Raw genomic sequence first — 25148 nt, forward strand, 5'->3', positions numbered from 1 at the left:
GGCGGGCCGTCGCAGAGCCTCCGCCCCCTCAATCTTTTCTGGGCCCCGGGTACACTGTGGTTCGTAGGGGGGCCGCCTGAGCCGCGGGAAGGGCACCCTAGGGGAGAGGAGGACGCGAGGCACTGTGGCAGGAGAAAGTGACGAGTGCCCTTCGTTGTCATCCAGGGAGGAGCACGCGGCCACTCTCCCACTCGACCGCCCACGACCAACTCGTCCGCAGAGATGTCAGCCGCTGGCGCCCGGGGCCTTCGAGCCACCTACCACCGGGTCCTCGATAAAGTGGAGCTCCTGCTGCCGGAGAAATTGAGGCCGTTGTACAACCACCCGGCAGGTAATAGGCCCAGAATAGCTCTCACCGAGACCTTCCCTCCCTCTCCCTCGAAAATAGACCTTTAGAGGCCACGGACAGCTCTGCCGCCGGAGGCATCACCCACAGCCCCAACCCCTTCCCTTCAAGTGAATCCGTCTCACTTTCCCAGCCCACCTGCTTTTCACTTTACCTCGTTCAACATCTCTCATAAACCTGTGATTCTCGAGTGAGCTACCTTCGCGACCTTTGTTGCACCCCATCCCTTAGGCACGACCCAAACCCGGACCGGTCCTCTGGGTTTGATCCTTCTCCCTTTCCGCGGCCCCAGATCCGTCTGGGCCCCCCACGAAATTCTCATTCTTTTCTCTTTCCCTCCGCGAGTAGCGATATATTGACCCACGCGGAGCAGAGCCGTCCTGTCGCAGCGCAATGTTTGGAGTAAAGGTCACACTTCTTAAGCTCCAGCTGACAGAGGCCTGCAGATGCGTTACCCCGGTTCCAGAGTCACTGTCATACCTCGTCCCATAGGTCCAGTTTGTTTAAGGCTGTCCTTACTTACGAAATTACTGAGCTAACTTTCCCTAGACTTTTTCATGGGGACAGACCCGGATTTAATTCTGCTCTGCCTTTTACTATATAGGTGTGACCTTGGGCGAAATCCTAGATATTTTAGTTTCTGTAGAATCTGCTTATTGTGAAAGTTAAAGATAACATATGTGTTTGATTCTTCGTAAATGCCTAGCAGATGTTAGCTCTCATTTGTCCTGTTGGAAAACCGTGTTCTTGTGGTTGAAAAAAAAATAATTCTATAAGAAACTGGAAGATCCCAATTTTTCCAACTCTTTAAGATCTAGTTTTGTTGCCTCTTCTATAAAATAGACTGTAATAATACTTGGCTGGGAACTAAAACCGGAGGTATTGAGGTCTCCTTCAAGCCTAAGATTTAGCAAATGAGAAAATGTGTTACAAAGTGAAGTATTGAAGTGCAACCCCAAAATAACCCTTTTTTCCTACACAGTTAAATCTCTCTCTGCAGTTGGCATCATTAGGAAAGTTGTCTTTTCTCCACATATTTGATTAGGAAGCAGCTCTCTGGAGTCTGAGATGGTTGCGGACTCTGATTTCCAGTTTGATGATGGAATGAATAGAATTAATATTATACTAAAGTACAATATTTATACTTTACCCATTATAAAATCAGTACCCATTATAAAATTTTAAGGAGAGTTTAAGGAGAATTTTTTAAGAAGCTTATTTAGTTTATTTGCCTTTTAGTTTTTTTAACACTCAGTTTTTTGGAATTGTGCTGTATTTTGTGACAAAGATTTTCAGGAGGGAGGGTTGAGCAATACTTCTGTAGTAATCTGGGTTTTAGAGTCAACTGAATTCTATGGAGTCAACTTTGACCTTCTTAAGCTTTGTATTTGGGCTATAGGATAAGGGCAGGGTAAAGGAGGAGCAATTTTAAATTACTTTACTACAGAAGCAAAGGGTCTTTTCAGGGGCCTGGGCTTTAACCACTTATAATTATTGCTTTAGTCATCTTTCAGAATCAAGAGGAATTACCTTTCATTTGTAGACTGTGTATTTCATCTGGATATTCTTGGATTAGTTCAGTTATTATAACCCCATTTTCAGTGTAGGGGAAGGAGAATAGGCTCTGAAGCCAGAGAGAGGTAGGATTAAATCTTGGCTGTGTGACCTTGACCTTAAAGCCCCCAAGCCTTATTTTTCTGATCTATAAAATGGGGTAATAATTATCATCATTTAAGGATTGTTGTGAAAATTAAATGATATAATGGCTTTAAAACATTTAGCAAAGTGTTTTGCACTTAGACTCTCAAAAAACGTTAGTTCCCTCCCATCTAAGCTTTTAATCAATATACATAGTAAGAATATCTATCATTGCAAAAGTATTTGTGATTAAAAAATTGTAGGCACACCAACGGAGAAATGGAGAAGCATGAAAAACATAACTCGATTCATTGGTATTGAATAAAATCTGAGGAAACACTGATTATTGCTCCAAGAGTCATCAGAGTGACTATGCAAGGTTTTGTGTACTATTTTGCATAATAGTATGTTATTGAATACTCATTTAAACTTTAGACTATGTTCACATACTGGAGGCTTTTACAATCATATGCAAGGCTATGATATTAACAGTTGGGTATCATACATTTTGAATTCTAAATATCTGAGATTTAATTTTATCACTGGCAGAATGTCTAGTCAAGAAACAAGAATGTGTCTTTATATAGGTATATACTAGAGTTACGGTACTATTATATATTTTTATATCATAATGATATAATTAGATCTGCGGCCTTCATCATTCACGTGTGTGTTGTCCCTAGCACATTTTGATCTAACTCTATAGAGTAAGAATAGAGTTCTAACCAAATGTGTGTCCTAGCAAATTCAATCCTCATAAGATATGTCACTCTCCACCCTCACCTCCTGACTGTAAAAGTATGTGACTCTACACTACCTACTCCAGGTATTTGTCAGAAAAATAACCTTGAAGTCATGTTGACCGGTGTTTACTTAAAAGCTTAGGGGAAAAAGACATTAGTGAAGGAGTGTCATTCTTTTGTATTTATGAGTCCCAAAATGGGGTGAATTGTCCCAAAGTATGCACAAAATGAAACATTGGAATGTAGGAAGAAAACAATACAGCTTCTATTAATGCTTACTATTATTTTATCTTTTTAAATTTTCTATTCTGTATATTTCTTATAAAAATAAATTAGTATAATTATACACAGGTTATGTAGAACACAGTTGAGTTCTGTGGAGTCAACATATATACATATATACATGTATATAACATATATAGTTTATAAATACATACAATATAAATTTAGGGGATGTATGCTCAAAAAACGGTTTTTTTAATGATAGTGTCCAGTGTTCAAAAGTAGTTAGGAGACCACAGCTCTAAAGAATCCAAAAACTATCCTAGAGGGTGGTCTGAAGGTTTAAACTTCCTGTTATACAATAAGTAAGTTTTGGGGATATAATGTACAACATGGTGACTGTAGTTAACAATACTGTGTTATATATCTGAAAGCTGCTAAGAGAGTAGATCTTGAAAGTTCTTATGACAAGAAAAAAAATGAGCTAAGTGAGGCAATGGATGTTAACTGAACTTATTGTAGTAATAATTTTGCAGTATAAATGTATATCAAATCATTATGTTGTACATCTTAAACTAATACAATGTTATATGCCAATTATATCTCAGTAAAACTGGGGGAAATAAAATAAAAACAAATAATAAAAATACATAAAAACTATCCTCCAACTAAGTCAGCCCAGAAAACAGGTTTCTGAACCATATCATTTTATATACCTCACCGTAGCTTTGCTTTTCTTGAGTTACATTTTGGCTTAAGTGGAAGAAGTTTTGAAAAAATAGTTCTGTGAAATCTGTTGCAGTGCTTAGCGTGCTGTTGCTGAGAATATCATTCTCTGCATTACATGGTATTCTCCCTGTGAAGGCTCACTGGAGAAGTTACTTTAAGATCTCAATAACAGTAATATTTGTATTTCTCCTAGGTAAGAGAATTGTTTATTCCTTTTTATCTTAAATATCTAAAGAATATGTTTTAGGGCGCCTGAGTGGCTCAGTCGTTGGGCGTCTGCCTTCGGCTCAGGTCATGATCCCAGGGTCCTGGGTTCGAGCCCCATATCGGGTTCCCTGATCGGCGGGAGGCCTGCTTCTCCCCCTCCCACTCCCCCTGCTTGTGTTCCTGCTCTCACTGTGTCTCTCTCTGTCAAATAAATAAATAAAATCTTTTTTAAAAAAATATAAATAAATAAATAAATAAAAGAATGTTTTAAAATGAAAACAGGGGCGCCTGAGTGGCTCAGTTGGTTAAGTGTGATTGATTTTGGTTTAGGTTATGATCTCAGGATGGTGAGATGGGCCTGGCATCCAGCTCTGTGCTGAGCACCAAGTCCACTTGAGATTCTCTCCCATCTGCCCCTCCCCCTAACTCTGTCAAATAAATAAAACCTTTAAAAATAAAAAAAAAACATACTAAACGAACCCATATTAGCTGTGTTCATAAGGGAATATCTTTATCATAAAAATTCAGAGTTAAATATTAAGGGAAATGGTGTTATACTAGATAGTCTAACACAACTTAGTTCAGAGTATATATTGTTTTATTACATGTAAATAAAGCCAAATGTAGATCAAGTAAATAAACAGTGTAGATGCCCATATAGTTATGAATTAGCATAGTTCTTTAGCATTTCTGTTAGAATAGTTTATTTTCTTGCATCAGAGATTGTTTGAAGAATTTTAATGCCAGTCTAGAATAGATATATAGATATTTAGATATCTGGATTATATTATATGTCCTATCTAATACAGATTATGTTTATATATACTAAATATATAGATATGCATATTTCATTTTTTACAGTAATAATCTCTGTACCCTTAAAACTAAAGAATGAGAACCGAAATAGAAAGTTGGGATTTCACATACAACTGTGAGATATTGATGAAAAGTAGGATATCTTTAAACCAGTAGCTACCAAGAAAGTTGAATTGTTCAATATTTATCGAGGGCCTACTGTATATTAGGCACTGTTCTGGCACTTGGGATATGTTAGTGAATAAAAATCCCTACTCACAGAGATTTTATATTCTCAGAAGAGATCATAAAAGGAATATAGTTCAGCTGTAGTTGTTAGTTTGACACTTAATACAACTTTTGTCCACTAACCTGATTTTAAACTAATTTTAAGAAATTAAGACTATTTATGCTTCACCTAGTTTGATTCAACAGATATACCAAAGGAGAAGCAAGACCTAAGGAAAGCTATAAATAATTTGACATTTCCAAGTCATGCAAGAATATTAATTTTGGTTCTAAGAGGGTATGAAAATGTTTAGTGTATGGTATGATGCAGTAGAAAGCGAGGAGAATCAGAGAGATCTGTGTCCTTGTGCTTGCTCTGTCTGGAAGTTCCTGAGTATAAAACAGATTACTTAACATCTAAGTGCCTTTTCTTTTTCATCTGTTAAAATAAGGGAGCTTGGATTTTCTTTAAGGTCCTTTTCGGCTGTAATAATCTTCAATTTGGTATTCTTATTAGAGCTTTTCTTAGTTTCAGAGCTTTCAAGAAACTCAGAATTCATTGGGGAAAACTATGTAATTATTGTTAAGTTAGGATTTGGGGATCTTAGTTTTTAATCCTTGCTCTGCTGTGTATTTTATACAAGTAATTCCACGACTCTGGGCCTCAGTTACCTGACTTATAAGATGAGTGCCTGATTTAGATAGTTTCAACTCTCTTCCTACATCTAAAAGTCATTGATTCTTTGTAACTGAATAAATAATATAAATTTAAAATGTATCAACCCAAAATACCTATTAGCTATTTTAGCTAGTTGTTTTACCTGTTATTTTACTTTGGCATTTGTACCAAAGCCTGTTTTTAATCGACATTTTAAGAATCATTATATACCCTTGATGTTCTGGGTGCTATCTGAGTGATGGCTGTTTCCAAGGCCTTTCAAAAGATATAAAGATTACATGATCCTAAAATGGTAGCGCAGTCACATTCTTAGTGTGAAATCAGAACTAGTTTTAGTACAAATAAAAATGAGTAACTTTTGACAGTCCATATCTATGTCAAGGAGTAACATTTACAAATTCTAAGGATTTATAAGTGTGTCAGTCACATGATAGCAAAGAGGGGATTGCTTAGTATACGGAACTTAAAAGACTGTTGAGGAATGTTGAAAAGCAGCAAACCATAGAGAAATGGTCTGAAAGGGACACGAATAGTGAAAAGCATTAAATGAGAAATTTATTTTTCACATTGGCACATAGTGAGTATCTCAACTCAATATTTGTATGTGTGCATGTTTGCATGTGTGTAGTTATTCTATTCCAAGCAGGAAGGCCTTCCTCCGTACCTGAATTCATACATGTCTAAATTTACTTGACTTTTTTCCTTTTTTTTTAATTTTATTTATTTATGTGACAGAGAGACACAGCGAGAGAAGAAACACAAGCAGGGGGAGTGGGAGAGGGAGAAGCAGGCTTCCCGCTGAGCAGGGAGCCTGATGCAGGGCTCGATCCCAGGACCCTGGGACCATGACCTGAGCTGAAGGCAGACGCTTAACAACTGAGCCACCCAGGCGCCCCGACTTTTTTACTCTTAAGGTAGAAAATGATTAGTAAGATAAAATGGAAAAGTGAACTAAGATAAGTTTTCTTTAAAAATTTTTGTTAGTCCATTGTATGATGACAGGTATTGCTAAGCTGCTGTTTTCCTTTTCTTAACAATGAAGAAAACACTATTTGTTTGCATTTATAGATATCCAACTCTGATTATTTGTGTCACTTGTCAGCATCCTCTGATATCTCAGAAATATTAGAAATTTAGAATGTTTTATAATACATATTTGCTCATAATATTTTTAAATTTAGTGCTTAGCAGTTGTTAAAATAATTGAATAAAGTTTGCTTTATACTTCAAAATTATTCACTAACTAAAATATTCATACCTCTCTTGGTCCAGGTTCTAGCAACCATAATTCCATGTTTGAAGTTTTTTTGTTTGGTTTGGTTGTGAGGGAGAGGAACAGGTAATATTTTAAAACTATCATTTGGCTTGGGGCAGTTGAGTAAATTAGTTACCAAGCAAACACTTACTGAAAAGCTCTACTGTTCATTAACTCTGAAGGATCAAATATTTAAGCTCATAAAGAAACCAGAACCTAGAGGCATTGTTCAGGAAACAATTTTGAGGCTGGCAGAGGAAGAAGCATCAGTTTTGAAATAGGAAGAGAGGGGTTGGCTGAGAAGTTCAAAACCAGAGACCAAAACAATGTGCTGACTTACCCTTGAGTGATGAAAGCCAAGCCTCCTGCAGGGGTTAAGAAGTAAAACTGCATATGACTCAGAGACTTTGTATATGGGGAAGAAAAATAAGCCAGGTGTGCTGTGATAGGAATCTCAGAAGCTCAAGCTAAATAAAATAACTAGAGAGTTTGAAAAGATTGACTTAAAGGATCGGTGCATTATGGCATCAGACTTATGGGAAGAATTTTCAGGAGCCAGATAGGGGAGTGTCATGGTCTAGGAGTAGAGTAACTAATGAGTGAAAATCTAGTACAGCCCTGATATAAAGGGAACTTGATGTCCCTGGAGATGAGTAAATAGCAGATTCTACCCTTGAAGATGAAACAGTGTCAAGGCATATCTGGTCAGACCTAAAATTTGAATATCTTTGATTAACACCCGTCCTGGACATGGTTAATCCAATTCAGTTCTGTTCACAAATGTTATTTGTTAAGGAAAACTAAGAAATAGGCCTTGTCTTCACCTTGTCTAATTAAAGTGACAGACGCATAAATACATCATTTTAATTGTTAAGCACAGAAAACAGTAGAGAATATAGGGACTGCTTTGGGGGTTCAGAGAAGGAACATTTAACGTAACCTGGAGATGTTAAAGAAGGCTTCCCTGAGAAGATGAAATCTAAGATAAGTTTTCAAAGGATATTAGGAGTTAGCTAGATGAAGGCAAGGCAGAATATTGGGATATTCTAAGCATAAACTAAGGTTTAGAGTCATTAAATAGCATGAAACTAGTTGCATGGTTGCCTAGCTGGTCAGTCCACCTAGTCCAGGGTTTTTTACCCTTGTTCTGTTGACATTTGGGGGGCTAGGTGATGATTTGTTGCGGGGGGCTGTCCTGTGCATATAGTAGGACTGTTGACAGCCTGCCTGGCCTCTACCTAGCAGGCATCACTAATGGCAGCAGCCACCACGACAGTTGTGAAAACTAAAAATGTTTCTAGACATTGCTGAATGTCCCTGTGGGGGGCAAAATCGCCCCTGGTTGAGAACCAGTGACCTGGGCTAAAATTTAATTAAGTTAGGATTAGAATTTTATATTCTGAAACTCAGTGCATTCATGTTTTCTTTTCTTTTTCTTTAGTTCAGTAAACATTTCTTTTGAAATTCCAACCTAGTCCTAACCAAAGAAAGAAAATTGTTTCCATATCTTGTTCAAGATCTAGAGGAGTGGATCATTATAGGGCTAGAATTCTGGGTGTAATGGTAGCTGTGATCAGAACAGTACAGAGCTTAGGGAACTGGATAAAAGATAAGTACAGTAACCCAGAAATTGAATATATAGAGATTTTCACTCAATTATAAGAACGTCAAAATTTAGAACTCCTCAATAGCTTTAATTCTCCCAGCAGCCATTTTCAGCACTGTGTCCAGGTTTGCACTACAACTTAAAATACTGGAAAACTTGAAAGTACATAGGAAAACATGAAAATGACTAGCTTTCACATGTATGTGAGAAAATGAAGTTTAGCATTATAATTGTTTTGGCCCACAGGGAAAGAGAGACTGTGCCATGATCTTCTAGAGTTTGAAGAATTATAAGTCTAAAGATCGAATCCAGGTCCTTTTTTTTTTTTTTAAAGATTTATTTATTTATTTGAGAGAGAGAGAGAGTACATGAGAGGGGGGAAGGTCAGAGGGAGAAGCAGGCTCCTCACTAAGCAGGGAGCCCGATAGGGGACTCGATCCCGGGACTCCAGGATCATGACCTGAGCCGAAGGCAGTCGCTTAACCAACTGAGCCACCCAGGCACCCCTCCAGGTCCTTTGAAGATTGAGAAAATAAGACTTAGATTGTAGAACAACTTTAGGATTAGGTTTAAATGTTCTAGAAAATCAGCAAACTTACTTAAAAACTCTTTAAAGTATAAGTTACACTTTTCAATATTTTAAGTGTCAGACTGATAAAAACAGCTTCTGATTTTAAAGAATTTTTCAATTGTTTGCATATATACACACACAAATTTATATAGTTGTATACATATTTAATATGTCAAAGATGAGTCGAAACTCCAGTTCATATAAACTGCTTCCAACTGTGTTGGCTAACTCTTCTTTTTATTCAACATCTATTAGGTAGGGCTACAAGTGTGAATATATTTAGCCACTAGCTTCTTATACTACCAACTATAGTATTTAAAGTACACTATGATAGATTTTTAAATCTCTATTAAAATCACATTGAATTAATGAATTTAGTAGCTGTAAGAACAATGTGAATTAGTTTGAGAGGGATAAAAAAATATCAACGACTATGTTAAATTGTGGAAGATAGTCCAAAGTGTGTAATATTGCCATCACTTAATAATGCTAAAGGCAAGCAATAGTTTATCGTATTTGTGTGACACTTTTGTAGGACTACTTGATAAGCAAAAGTTATAGAGAAAGCAAATGCTATTTTTACATTTTTCAAATTTCTCTCCTTAGTGTTACTAACCAGCTTCTTTTTTAAGATTTTATTTTTTTTAAGTAATCTACACCCAACATGGGGCTTGAACTTACAACTCTGAGATCAAGAGTCGCATGTTCTACCGACTGAGCCAACCAGGCACCCCAAACCAACTACTTTTGATAGTAATTCAGCCAAAATGCAACCCCAAAAAAGGAGTGTTATCATTGAGCTCATTTTTACTTTGAGATGATGGTATTACCTGCATATGAAACTAGTGCTACTTTGAGAAAAGCACATTAGAATTAAGTTTTCCTAAAATGTTAGCTTCCAGGTGTGACTTTACTTATATAGCATTCTTGTGCTTAGTTAATAAAAGCCAGCACCGTATTTTATTTCCCAGCATATCCCCAGTGCTAGGTACAGCTAGGTAAAGCATGCAATAATTATTATGGATGAATGAATGAATGGTCTTATCTGCACCAAGTTAAACCCAGAACTACAACTAGGTTTTAACTTAAATCGTTACCTTTTCAGCCTCACTATCTTTCTTTTGTTTTGTTTCTAAATAATAAGTTTAAGTTGGTTTTATCTTTTAAATGTAATTTATGCATATGTGAACAAAAATACTCTATCATTAATGACAGTGAACACTTGTTCTAGGGGAAAAATGGATAAATGCATCTTTACCTGCTGGTGCTATTAAGAAATATTAGAGTAGATGAAGAGAAGTAAATGTGTTATGCTTAGATAATGATGCCATTTTAGATGTGATTTTGGTGATCCATAAAAGCAAATGATTTCTTCCTACAAAGCAAAGTAGAACACTAAGGCAGCAATAATAGTCATGAATATAATAGGATTTTAAAACTTTTGAATTTGCTAGTAAATCACTGTTTTCTTATATCAAGTTGTTTGTGTGTTAAGAAATAAATGTACCTGTTGATCCAGTGTGTGAGAGCATATTCACCATATTAAGTGCTTTGATATATATTGGATTTAGCATGCTTAGTTATATTTTAAATTATCATGGACCAAAGTCTGTTTCTTTCCTGTCCCTGTAGCCTCTTAAAGGTTAAATGAGATATATAATTTGGAAGAGTTAAAAGTGGGCAGTTATGTAGTTAAAGAGCTAGAAGGCTTAGGTTCCAGTCACTGTTCTGCTGCTTACTGGCTGCCCACCTGGACTAGGTCATGAATCTGCTCAGAGCCTCATGGTAAAATGAAAGATTAGGTTAGATGAACTCCGAGTTTCCTTCCAGCTCTGAAACATCGTATCTCTCAAATTCTGCATTATTTAAGAAACCAGAATTGTTTTCAATGCTACCAACATTTATTTAACATTTTGCAAAAGGCCAGTGGATACCAGGATAGCTAAAATAACAACCCTGCTGTTACAGAGCCTAGAGATCTAAGTCTTTCCCCTTTCTCATGTGAACCTTAAAATTAGGTTCATTAATTTTTTACTAGCGAGGCGCCTGGGTGGCTTAGTCGGTTAAGCATCTGACTTTGGCTCAGGTCATGATCTCAGGTTCCTGGGATCAAGTCCCTAGTCGGGCTCCCTACTCAGCAGGGAGCCTGCTTCTCCTTCTCCCTCTGCCCCCCCACCCCCCGCTGCTCATGCTCTGTCTCTCTCTCTCTCAAATAAATAAATAAAATCTTTAAAAAAAATTTTTTACTAGAATATATAGACTTTTTATAAGAGTTTTTACTATCATACATATGGCAACATGTCATTTATAATAATAAATATTAATAGAATTAGTGAATGTTTAGTAGTTACTGAGGTTCATATCACAAATCTCTAATTTCTAATTTCTCCAACTTGGAGATTATCCTTGAGTGAACTAACTAACATTAAATTTCATGTTCAAGGCAAAGCTTTGGGAATGGTTTCCAAACTATCTCCCTTGTACTTTTGATAATTTTTAATAAGTCACAAAATTACAAATAACTAACAAGGAAGTCAAAACAACTTGTATGTAAGGCTGATACTGTGGTGACTCTAAATGTTAACAAATACACAGAATACAGAAAGGATAGTACAAATGATTAGAAATAGATTGCTAAATTTTGGGGATTTTGAAATGTGGTGATGGCTGTTAAAAGACATGTATAACCATAAGAGACTCTTAAAGATAGAGAACAAACTGAGGGCTGATGGAGGGAGGTGGTGGGGGATGGGTTAGATGGGTGATGGGTATTAAGGAGGGTATTTGTGATGATGAGCCCTGGGTGTTATATGTAAGGGATGAGTCACTGAATTCTACTCCTGAAACCAATATTGCAATGTATGTTAACTAACGAGAATTTTTTTTTAACTAACTAGAATTTAAATTAAAAAATTGAAAAGAAAAAAAAGACATGTAAAATAGTTGGTTTGTTTCTAAATTTTTCTCTCTTTTTTTTTTTCAGGTCCCAAAACAGTTTTTTTCTGGGCTCCAATTATGAAATGGGTAAGTCTTGAGTTTTTGCAGAAGCTACTGAAAAAAATATTCTTTAAAAGGAACTTTTTTTTAAATATTTTATTTATTTATTTGAGAAAGGCAGATAGTGACAGAGATAGCAAGAGAGAACACAAGTGGGGAGGAAAGGGAGAAGCAGGCTTTCCAGCTGAGCAGAGAGCCCTGTGTGCGGGACTCGATCCCAGGACTCTGAGATCATGACCTGAGCTGAAGGCAGATGTTTAACCGACTGAGCCACCCAGGCGCCCTAAAAAGAACTTATTAATTTGAAGTCATTTTTATGAAGGATGTACTTTTAAATATTCATGGTTTGTCTAGAGATGATTTCATTCAGATAATCTCAGATGTGTCATTTTTACTGCATAAAGTACACTACCTACTTGAGTTGTTCTGAACTCCTTAGATAAAAGGCCTTTTAGGAACATAATTGGTATCAAAAAGCTTGTATTTGGGATGCCTGGGTGGCTTAGTCCGTTAAGCATCTGCCTTCAGCTCAGGTCATGATCTCAGTCCTGGGATCAAGCCCTATGTCAGTGGGGAGTCGGCTTCTCCCTCTCCCTCTACCCCTCCCCCCACCCCCACCCCAGCTCGTGCTCTCTGTCTGTCTCAAATAAATCAATAAAATCTTTAAAAAAAAAAAAAAAAAGCCTGTAATCATGGGCCCTTGGAACTGAAACTTCATTCTAAGATTTTATGACTAAGTCAAACATTAAACTAATTAGAACCCCCCCAGATTAACTTTTATTATTTGTTTAGTATGTGAACTGATGATACCAACATCAAAATACAGGCAGGGAAAGTTAGTCTCAAAAAACAGAAAAAATTATCCAAGGGTGTGTATTAACATTTGGTAAACGGTAGAGTCTAGGACTTCTGACTCCCAAGACCAGTGCTTTTTACCTTATGCCAGAGTTTCCATTCCTGAAGTTCTCATTTAGCTGAAAAGAGGTAATTGTGAAAACAATAAAACAGATTATTGATTTTATGTTGAAAGGACCAGTTTGGGCCTATAGCAATGCTTCTCATAGTGTCATCCCTAGATCTGCTGCATTGGCATTGCCCGGGAACTTGTTAGAAATGCAGATTTTTGCTCTCCATCTCAGTTTTACGAAATCTGAAACTGGGGATGGAGCCCGGTAATTTGTGTTCTAATAAGCCCTCCAGGTGATTCTGATGCCTTCTAAAATTTGAAAAGTACTGGTCTGTAGGCTTTTTCATTTTTTTAATTGTAGTAAACTACACATAAAATTTACCATCTTGACCATTTTTTTAGTGTTAAGTACATTTGTTGTGCAACCAATCTCCAGAACTCCTTTTATCCTGCAAAGCTAAAACTCTACCAGTTAAACAACTCCTCATTTCTCTCCTGCAGCCTTTGGCAACCACCATTCTACGTTCTGTCTCTATAAATTTTACTACTATAAGTACCCCAAAGAAGTGGAATCGTACAGGATTTGTCTTTTTGTGTTTGGCTTACTTAGCATAGTGTCCTCTGGATTTATCCATGTTGTAACAAGCGTCAAATTCTTCTTTTTTTTAAAGTATGAATAATATTCCATTGTATAAATACCACATTTTGCATATCCATTCATTTGTTGATGGACACTTGAGTTGCTTCCACCTTTTGGCCATTGTGAATAATGCTGCTGTGAGCAATGGCATACATCTATTCCAGTCCCTGCCTTCTGGTCTTTGGGGTATATACCTAGAGGTGGAAATGTTGGATCAGTATTACTTGGAGCAACGGCCTGTACTATACTGTACTCCACTGCAGCTGCACTATTTTGCATTCCCACTGGCAATTCACAAGGACTCCAATTTCTACACATCGTCCGCCAACACTTGTTACTTTTGTTGTTGTTGTTGTTTTACAATAGCCATCTTAATGGGTGAGAAGTGGTAGCTCATTGTGGTTTTGATTTGCATTTTCTAATGTGATTAATTATGCTGAGAATCTTTTCATGTGCTTATTGACCATTTGTATATCTTTGGAGAAATGTCTGTTCAGGCCCTTTGTCCATTTTTTAATCGAGTTGTTTTTTGTTGAGTTGTTGGCTATTTTAATTTTCATAAATGTACTGCTTTAAAGTGTCAGAACAATTTCAGAAACTCAGTTGTAAAATCTAAGGAGTTGAGAATGTTACAATTGGCTATCCCTCAATCTTATGACTTTAGGCAAGTTAAATCTGCCATTTTGTCCCCTTAATTATAAAATGACTAGAGTAGACTAGTGGTTGGGAGCTACATTTTACAGAGAACTAGAGAGCAGTTCTTTTTATTATTATTATTTATATTGTTAAAAATCAAAATTCAACCAAGTAAATTTGAAGATCTAATTGGCTGTATTTAATACATACATCAATGATTCATCAATGGGACAGCATCCCATTTAGCAAGTACAGGGGAGCTCCCAAGGGCTACTGAAAGAGAAAGTTTTTAAAGGCAGGACAAGGAAGTCATAAACTTTTAGAAAAAAAGGATTATTTCCAGGTGAGGTCACTTTCATTTGGAGACAAAAGAAAGGATCTTAGTGGGTGAATTATCTCCTCTTTCTTTGAGGGATGGGGAGAGGGCCCAGGTGACTGATTACCTCATTGGTGCTGACCAGAAAATTCCTAACTGACTGGTTAGGACTACATTTCTGGGGGAGGTTGAAAATGCAGTTACATTAGGTATTAGTGACTTGGCCTAAGTGATGCCACTTTGGGCCTATGGTTTTCTTTTTAACAATATATTGAGAAAACGTCCCATCAGTTTAAAAAAAAAAAAAGTTTCAGCATATCATGTTTAATGGTTCTGCTCCCTCTAAACATTCAAAAGTAGTTTAGTTTGGTCTGACAGCACTATGTCAGTTCAGTCATCGATTTTGCACTCTTTCTTACACAGACACAGCATGTTTGTTGTCCCGTTTTGCATCTTTTACAGCCTTTACCACTGTGTGTGTTGGCAAACACCAAAAGAAAGGAAAGATGCAGGATGTTACCAGAAAATGCAGCTGCCATTCTCAGGGCCCAAAGCAAAGCACAAAAAGTAAATAGCTATGTTCAGAACTACTACATAGTTTATTGAAGGTAGGGGACAATAATACTGCTTTTTATCGCCCATGTCTTTAAAGCCCTTTTCAGAATAAGTGCCAATCACTGAAGTCTTAAATATGGTGCCTTAACTTCATGTGCTTCCCTGGCACTTCATTCTGATTTTTTCTTGCCTTGGTAAGTAATTAGTAAGTAGTTTGCACTCAATTTCAATTGCTAAAGACAAGGATTATATACATTTGATTTATGTTTTTGCTGCCCTGTATCTGATGTAAGTGTACACTAAATTCCATCATTCCGTTGTAACCCTACATTCACTCCCAGCATGTGAATTGAAGTTTGGTAATCCACCTCCGTGTATCTATACTCCACTTCCTCATTAAGCAAGTGAAAATCGTTCACTCAAGTACCTGTTTCTGTTTGGTAGGAGAACTCCATGAATAGGGAGACTCTTCACAAGAGGCCCAGGACAAGAATTCTAGGGTCAAGAATTTTAGTATGGACTTTAATAGCAAAGTTTGTCTTGTAAGCGGTTTTACTTATGTTTGTAAACATTATACATTCACGAATTACTTTCTTTAATACAGTGGGATTCAGAATCATAAGGGACATGATTGAAATTATTCTATACTAACTATTAAAGATTCATTCTCATTATTCAACTTCACACATAATTTTGTGTTTACTTTGAATAAATATGTTTATATATTAATTCTCATGGCTAGAATGGAATTTCAGACACTTTTTAAATGGTAATAGAGATTGTAGTAATCTAATTCTGTGAGAAACTGACAAAATATGTAATGAAGAATACCAGCAGAGAAAGGAGAATCTCCATCTCAGTTGCCCATGACATAATTTTTATAAACTGTGCAAATGTTTAACATAAATGGTGATACCTACAGAGCAGAAATAGAACAGTTGAGGTTGGGACAGGTTAAAAAGTCGGTGGGACAGGTTAAAAAAAAAACCACTTGAAATTTTTGGTGCCTACCACTAATGGTCCATCTATAAGAAACCCCATTAGTATGATGTATGAATGTCTTTTTCTTTCTTTAATGTTTAAAATGTGTTGTCTGTTAATTAAAATGCAGATCAAAGCAAAAATAAACATTCAAAACTAGTGTGATTTAAAAAACTAATGGAAAGTATATTGTTATTTTTTTCCTCTTCTCTGTATCAGCACTGGAAATTTTATAGTAATTATATGTCTATAAAAGTGTAATTGATTGCTTAACTATTATTTCTAGCACCATTATTAAAAGAGTAAAAATTATTTACTCTATAACAAATTTGGGGGTTCTCTTTGACCTCAGGTTTGCCACAACTTAGAAGTTTACTGATTTTATCAATACTTTGGTGTTTCTTTGATCTGGTCCACCAGTGTTTTGAAACGTTGACAGTATGACATACTCATAAGTGCCTTGTTGGGTATCTGGATCCTTTAAAAACATCTATTTTAAGTTCATGTTGAAATCATGCATAGTCTTCTGATGACAGCATAGCAGTAGAAACTGTGCCTTGTTCTCTGGTGAGGAGACTTCTTTTGTTACATATTTACTTTATGTACATATTATTCCAAACCATTTGATAATAATTCGTCTATGGTACTCTATCCATGACACATAGCAGTTGCTGCCCCAGGCCATATATGTTCTATATTAAGAATTTCAGACTATACTTGTTCAGACATTTAACTGGAGTGGAGTCCTTCTTAGGCACTTTTGTTGAAACCAAATCGTCATTGAGGTCAAAGTGGATAATCCTAAAAAACAATACTTATATACCTTAAATGTTTTATTTTAACTTAATATATATTCCTTTGCCAATCATCTGTAAGGCTAAAGCTTTTATTTGTGTATGGATCCACTTATTTTGAGTTCTACATTTTCTACTTTGGATGAATTATATTCTAGTGCATCCTGTATAATTTTCACTTTAGGGGTACCTGGCTGGCTTAAGTCAGTGGAGCATGCCCTGTGTTGGGCTCCCTGCTCAGTGGGCAACCTGCTTCTCTCTCCCTCTGTTGCGCCCCGCCCCCCCCTCCGGCTTGTGCTCTCTCTCAAATAAATAAATAAAATCTTTAAAAAAAACACACACACACAATCCTGGGGTGCCTGGATTGTGCCTGGGGTCAGTTAAGCGTCTGCCTTCAGCTCAGGTCATGATCTCAGGGTCCTGGGATCGAGCCCCATATCAGGCTCCCTGCTCGGCAGGGAGTCCACTTCTCCCTCTCCCTCTGCTGCTCCCCCTGCTTGTGTTCTCTCTGTCTCTGTCAAGTAAATAAATAAAATCTTTAAAAAAAAAAATCACAATCCTGGGCTTCAGACAATTTGAAAAACATTTTTTTGACATTTTTAATAGAGAGCTAACTTGAGTCTACTAGATGACAAATTGTATTAGGTTATTTAATACATTATCTCATATTTGATCTTCACCAGAAAAAATCTGAGAAGTAAATATTATTACCATCTTCCAGATAAGGGTACTGAGGTTCAAAGAGCTAGATGACTGAACATACTGTCGTGGTAAACGGCCCATCGGGTTATGAAAGCTCACATTGTTTAACTCCACAGCCTATTAAGTTAAGTGTTCTTAAACACTTAGATGACCACCTTTAAAACAGTTGCTGTGGATCTAACTAATAGTTTCTTTGTATGTTAGAGAGTATTTTACATAATCTTATTGTTTACTCTAAACATTCTCTGAATAGAATCTATATAGTTCTTTTATTTGAATAAAGTTCATAATAAAGATGAAAAGGAACACAGACCATCTGCCTCCTATCCTGAGGCTACTAATGCCGGAAAAGGTAGAAAACTGATATTCCTTTTTCTCTGTTGCTCTACAGACATAAGCTACTATTTGTTCTTGTTAATATTATCCAGACACTGTGCTCTTATCTCATTTAATCATGCATCAGTTTTGCAGGGATAGCTATTAATAGTCTCATTTTACACATGAGGAATTTAAGGCAAGTGTTACGTAATCTGACCAAAGTCACCCAGCTAATAAGTGACAGAGATTAGATTTGGTGAGATTTTCTAAGATAATTTACATAAGGTTAGAGTGATGTAGAAGTAGAAAAGGATATTTTAGAAACATGAGAAAGGGAGCTCAAGACCTTTGTGGGAGAGAACAATTACTAACATGTCCCAGAAAAATAAAGTGTGTACTGTGAGCATGAACAAAATCATGACCACTGACTTCTTCCCAAAAAAATGTTAGAATGTAGCCCATAGTGTTCATAGATCTATCCAACGAGGTGCAGTGTATAATACATGGACCCAGTAGATTAATAGTAGAAATCAAATCCCTTTCTTCCCCTTCTCAATGGCAGTGTTCTACCCTGCAAAAGTAGAACAAATATGATGTGGAGAAAATGCACATTGGGACCTAAAAGGAGAATGTAGGAAGGATAATCAGGAAGCATTTGGGCGAAAAATCACAGGACTGTGGGTGAAAGTTAACAAGAGGCAAAATAGTGTTAGCCATAATTTACCTCTGGTTATACTCCTCTGCGTAACCATTTACCCCTTTTAAAATCAGAATCATAGCTTTATTGTACTGCTGACTTTATTAATTCAAAACCCTTTGTATTCGGTTTAAATTTGTGTATAAATTCACAAGTATATCTATGTTCTACTTAGGAGCAAAACTCTTTGCTGATTTATATTTTCCATGTGCGAGCATCTTTTAGAAACCCAGTGAGACCTAAAAATAATTTCTTAAAAACATATTCTCTTAATGACATTTAGGATTTGATTTAAAATACTTAAAAGGTAAAAGGAGAAAGGGAAGTAGGGAGGTGAAGCAAATGTGGCAAAATTTCAATAATTATTAACTCTGGGTGATGGGTATGTAGGGGTTCTTTGTACTACTCGTGTGTATATTTTAATTTTTCATCAATAAAAATCATTTTATTACATATTCTCATCTCTGCAATAGAGCAGCGTAACTAATACTCTAGTGAAGGAAGACTCATTACTAAACTTTCTGAGTGATGCTAATGGTAGAGATATTAGTAGGATGATTATATAACAGTGTTAAAAACACAGCAGAGAAGAAATGACTATGTTGTATACTTTGACATTAAAGAAAAGTTATGCAACCCGAAAACTAAAATTATAACAGAGCTTTTCTGATACTTCCACCTTTTTTTTTTTAAAGATTTATCTATCTATTCCAGAGAGAGAGAACGTGCATGAGAACACAGTGTTGGGGGGGTGGGCAGAGGGAGAAAGAGAAAGAAACTCAAGCAGAATCCGCTCTGAGTAAGGAGTCTGACACAGGGCTTGATCCCACTACTGTGAGATCACAACCTGAGCCGAAACCAAGAGTCAGGTGCTTAACTGCACCACCCGGGGACCCACGATACTTCCACTTTTAAAAAAGAATTAACGTTAAAAAAACAAACAAAAAAACCTAATGATGTACTCTATGTTAGCTAATTGAACTGAATAAAAAAAAGTAATATCTCATCATTGTAGGAAAAAAAAGAATGTTGACAAAAACATGAAAGGAGGAATCTATACAAATTACCTTAAGTAGCTCTTAGGCATCCTCCAACCAGTGGTTACCAACATGTATAAAGAATATATAACTTCATATGTGAAAAAAGTACCATTTGTTAGGCTACCTACACACATACACTACTGATTTTCAAGTATATGAGGCTGTTTGATGTGGTTAACAAAACATAAATTCTAAAGCATTCCTGAATTCTTTGTAGTTTTTTGTGATGATATGTATACATTTCCTTACTGCATGGATACTAAAATTGTAGCAACTATTGTGTGGAAATCTCCAAAATAGTTTTATGTTTTATTTAAAACTAAGAATTATTACTGCACACTCATGATACCTTTTCTCTTACTGTGTGTTAACGTGTATTTCCAGGGGTTGGTGTGTGCTGGATTGGCTGACATGGCCAGACCTGCAGAGAAACTCAGCACAGCTCAATCTGCTGTTTTGATGGCCACAGGTAAATTAAATGAATATTTTCTGTGTTTCATTTAGGACATTGAATATTTTTGTTTTGTTTTACATCAGTTTATTTAACAGTTTAATGTTTGAAGCATGTACACACAAACACATACACACACACACACACACACACACACAGGAATTAACAGTTTTCTTTCTGAGAAATGTTTATAGATTATAGATAGAAAAGGCAGAAGAGGGTTACTGTGAGTAAGTATCCTCATGGGTTTTGTTTTTTATGTTTTTGCCATGAACCTATTTTTAAAAGTGGAAAAAAATAATCGTTTGCCCTGTAAAGATTCCCTGTTGATGTAAGAATTAAATATTTTGTGTAACACTGAATTATGGCAACTTTATTAAAGACTCAAAGTATAGCATTTCCTTTTCCTTTATCCTACATTATATTGTCATGGTCTTATTTATAATTATTTTACTCTAATATTGAATGTTCAAAAGATATTGCAGCGTACTTATGCTTTTTAAAAAAAACATTTTGTTTCAACAGGGTTTATTTGGTCAAGATACTCACTTGTAATTATCCCAAAAAACTGGAGTCTCTTTGCAGTTAATTTCTTTGTGGGGGCAGCAGGAGCTTCTCAGCTCTTTCGTATTTGGAGGTAAGCCTATCAAAGGTGTAAAAAGAAAAATCTGCCTCAGAAGCCACCCAGATGGCAGTGCCTTTTTTTTTTTTTTAAGATTCATGTATAATGCTAAGATGGGATATGCCTAAAGCAGAAATTTCTAGAAAAGTCTGGGGATTTAAGTTAAAAGTGTTAAACAGTATGTTTGCTACCTAGGTTTTAAATCTGTCTGTGTATTATCAAGACATATAGCCTGTTCATAGAATCTGTTTTAAGACAACATACACAATTTATGAAATACTAAGTAATTTTCTCCATGAACCTTTTATGACTCAGTTTCAATTATATATAATAAAGTGGGACCTAAATGTGTATGGTTATGTAGTGTTGGAAATGATCTTTAGAGGGAGGTTACTGGTTTTGTCAGAAAGTATTCCATGAGCATTTGGAAATTTTTAAAACTTTACAGGCATCCCTAATTTTATTTCACTTCACTTCACTGTGCTCCACAGATTTTGCACATTTTTACACATCGAGGGTTTGTGGCAACCCTGCATCAAGCAAGTCTATCGACACCATTTTTCTAACAGCATTTCCTCTCTTCATGTCTGTGTGTCACCTTTTGGTATTTCTCACCATATTTCAAAATTTGTCATTATTATATTTGTTATGGTGATCTGTGATGAGTGATCTTTGATGTTACTACTGTCATTGTTGGGGGATGGGGAGCACCATAAAACACACCCACATAAGACAATGAGCTTAACTGATAAATGTGTGTGTTCTGACTGTACCACCGACCCGCCATTCCCCCATCTCTCTCCCTTTCCTCAGATCTCCCTAGTCCCTGAGATACAGCAATATTAAAAATAGGCCAATTAATAAGCCTGCAGTGGGCCTCTAAGTGTTCAAGTGAAAGGAAAGAGTCATATATCTCTCACTTTAGAACAAAAGCTAAAAATAATTAAGTTGAGTTAGGAAGACATGTTGAAAGCCGATGAGATAGGCCAAAAGGTAGCCTCTTGTCCTCAACATTTAGCTAAGTTGTGAATGCAAAGGAAAGTTCTTGAAGGAACTTAAAAGTGCTACTCCAGTGAACACATGATTAATAAGAAAGTGAAATGACCTATCACTGATATGGAGAAAGTTTTAGTGATCTGGATAGAAGATCAAACAGCCACAACGTTCCTTTAAGCCTAAGCCCAGTCCAGAGCAAGGCCCTCACTCTCTTCAGGCTCAGAGAGATGATGAAGCTGCACAAAAAAGTCTGAAGCCTGCAGAGGTTGGTTCATGTGGTTCAAGGAAGAGCCATCTCCATAACATAAAAGTGCAAAATGAAGCAGCGAGTGCTGATGTAGAAACTATCCATCCAGAAGATCTAGCAAGTTAGTTAATGAAGGTGGCTACAGTAAACAACAAATCTTCAGTGTAGGTGAAACAGCCTTATATTGGAAGAAGATGCCATCCAGGACTTTCATAGTTAGAGAAGTCAATACCTGGCTTTAAGGCTTCAAAGGACAGGCTGACTCTCTTGCTAGGAGCTAATGTGGCACTTTAAGTTGAAACCAGTGCTCATTTACCATTCTGAAAATCCTAAAGACTTTAACAATAATCCTAAATCTATTCTCCTTGTGCTCTATAAATGGAACAGCAAAGCCTGTATGATAGCACATCTGTTTACTGAATAATATGGTTTACTGAATATTTTAAACGCACTGTTGAGACCCACGGCTTGGGGAAAAAAGGTTCCTTTCAAAATATTTCTGCTCATTGACAATGTACCTCATAACCAAGAGCTCTGGTGGAGATGTACACCAAGATTAGTGTTGTTTTCATGCCTGCTAACACAGCATCCATTCTGCAGCCCATGGTTCAAGGAGTTGTTTCAATTTTCAAGTCTTCTTATTTAAGAAATACATTTTGTAAGGCCATAGTTGCCATTGATTGTGATTCCTCTGATGGATCTGGTCAAAGTAAATTGAAAACCTTCTGGAAAGGATTCCCCGTTTTAAATGTCATTAGGAACATTTGTGATTCACGGGAAGAGGTCAAAATATCAACATTAACAGTTCGGAAGGAGTTGATTTCAACCCTCGTGGATGACATTGAGGGGTTCAATGTCATGAGGTTACTTCCTCAGTAGAGGAAGTAACTGCAGATGGGGTGGAAAGAGCAAGAGAACTAAGCATGAGAAGTAGAGCCTGAAGTTGGGACTGAATTGCCACAATCTCAGGATCAAACTTAAATGGATGAGGAGTTGATTCTTATGCTGGTGAAGATGCTGTGAAGACTTTTGAAATGATGACAAAAAATTCAGAATATTACATAAACTTAGTTGATAATACAGAGGCAGCGTATGATAATGAGAGGATTGATTCCAATTTTGAAAGAAGTTCTACTGTGGGGTAAAATGCTATCAGAATGCATCGTGTGCTATGGAGAAATCATTTGTAAAAGAAAGAGTCAATTGATGTGGCAAGTTCCTTATTGCCCTGTTTTAAGAAAGTGCCACAGCCACCCCAACCTTCAGCAACCATCACCCTGATCAGTCAACAGCCATCAACATTGAGGCAAGACCCTCCACCAGCAAAAAGATTACGACTCACTGAAAGCGTAGATGATGGTTAGCAATTTTTAGCAGTATTTTTAAATTAAGGTATGTACTTTTCTTCTAGACATAATGCTATTGCACACTCAATAGACTATAGTATAGTGTAAACATAGCGTTTATATGCACTGGGAAACCAAAATGTTCATTTGCTTGCCTTATCGTAATACTTGCTTTTATTGTGGTGGTCTGGAACTGAACCCACAATGTTTCCAAAGTTTGGCTGTACTCAGTAGTTGACATTATTTGTCAGTGACTGGCTAACACTCTGGAGTGAGCTCATCTTAGATGAAGGCTCTAGCTTTGTTTGAACCATAGAACCTTTCTAAATTACAAAACAATGTTCTTTGGCTAAAAAAAATAAATGATCTCAATAAAGAAATAGAAAATATTCAGTTTTAATTTACCTTCCTTTCAGAAGGCATTGTATTCTGCAGAGTATAGTATATCCTATTTTATTCATCTTCACTATCCCTAGGTTTATAATTTAATCCTTTCATAATCATCTAGCACAGATGGGATGGATGAATAAATAACTCATTCTATAATATGTCTGATGTATGACCAGCATTTTTAGAGCTCACTTATATCAATATAAACTTTGATTTGTACAGTGATTTTATTCACAAGTATTTTTCTCATCCACCATTTCATTTTAACTTTACATTAACTCAGTAGTAGAGCTAAGAAAATGCTAAGTGAAACATTCAGAACTATTTCTAGAGCAAAAACTCAGTTACAGTTTGACAAAAGGATTTTTGGCACCTATCAGTCACAATAGCAGATTGGGAGATTTAGTTAAAAATATAAATGTTGGACTCTGGAGCATTTAGAAAAACACTGTTGGGTATTTTAAATAGGAACCTTTTGAGAAATCTGGGAGGTATGATAGACTTCATGGAATAAATTACTTTTTGTGCTTATGTTATTGTCCACTCTTGTAATCTGGGAAGAATAGTAAATGAAGCTCAGGGTATTATAGAAGGGAAAGACTCTATGCCTTTGTGGTTAATTCTTCTTTAGATAAGTGAGAATTTAAAAAACAGGGTGTTACACGCAAATAATGAATCATGGAACACTACATCAATAACTAATGATGTAATGTATGGTGATTAACATAATAATAAAAAAATTTAAAAAAAAAACGAAACAGGCCTTAGCTTTACTCTCCTGCTAACCCAGTGTTTACAAACTGCTAATAACCCTGTAACCTGCCTGTATCACAAAAGTATATTTTATTTTTAACGATTAGACAGGATCCCATTCCCAATTTATTTTATTCTTAGGAAAGATGTTCTGCGAGTATAAAATAAAAAGTTCTAGATGACCATGTTTTGCTAAATTTTATATATATGTTCACATGTTTGTTATACTCTTAAATAATTCAAGAATGAAAATAGTCACCAAATTAATACTTTTGTATAAGAAACTGTATGTCAGTTAAGTTGTTAAAACTCTTTGGCAGTTGGAAGCCGGATGCAAATAAAATCCTTAAGTCACTTTCCCTTCTGCCTATTTTACCTACATGCCCCCGAGAAGATTGTAGTTACAATGATGTATAGCCTCTGGACTAGTGAGAAGGAAGACATGGAATATACGTCCCATTCCCTTCTTATTACACATATATCTATTATGATACATAATTATTTTTCTTTCTGTTTCCTTTATAGATATAACCAAGAACTAAAAGCTAAAGCAAACAAATAAGAGTTCCTGACCACCCGAACAATCTAGATGTGGATATACCCACTGGGACTAATTTGATTTATTATTTGGCTATTGATAAGGTGATAATTAACTGTGCTACTGCTTGGAAGTCATAAAAAAAACTGTAAACTGGGGACTAATACTTGATTCAACAAAAAAATAAAGCAAACTTTTAATAA

The 25148-nt window shown here is 36.2% G+C and overlaps 1 protein-coding gene across 1 annotated transcript; it reads left to right on the forward strand.

Annotated features, from left to right (window-relative positions):
* The first annotated feature begins 24 nt into the window (after positions 1-24).
* Positions 25-25148, forward strand: MPC2 (mitochondrial pyruvate carrier 2). The gene is made up of 5 exons (XM_028111989.2): positions 25-331; positions 12003-12043; positions 19987-20071; positions 20579-20690; positions 24933-25148. Exons 1-5 carry the CDS (start codon positions 223-225, stop codon positions 24967-24969), a joined length of 384 nt encoding a protein of 127 aa, XP_027967790.1. The 5' UTR covers positions 25-222; the 3' UTR covers positions 24970-25148.

The sequence above is a fragment of the Eumetopias jubatus genome, unplaced genomic scaffold (genome assembly GCF_037043125.1).
Source record: "Eumetopias jubatus isolate StellerSeaLion01/CBP00866 unplaced genomic scaffold, mEumJub1_p1.0 scaffold_12, whole genome shotgun sequence".
Classification (NCBI taxonomy): domain Eukaryota; kingdom Metazoa; phylum Chordata; class Mammalia; order Carnivora; family Otariidae; genus Eumetopias; species Eumetopias jubatus.

Coding starts and splice junctions, on each gene's coding strand:
- MPC2 (XM_028111989.2), top strand. CDS start 223: ATGTCAGCCGCTGGCGCCCGGGGCCTTCGAGCCACCTACCACCGGGTC. Junction 332..12,002: donor GTTGTACAACCACCCGGCAG/GTAATAGGCCCA, acceptor TTTTTTTTTCAG/GTCCCAAAACAGTTTTTTTC. Junction 12,044..19,986: donor GGGCTCCAATTATGAAATGG/GTAAGTCTTGAG, acceptor GTGTATTTCCAG/GGGTTGGTGTGTGCTGGATT.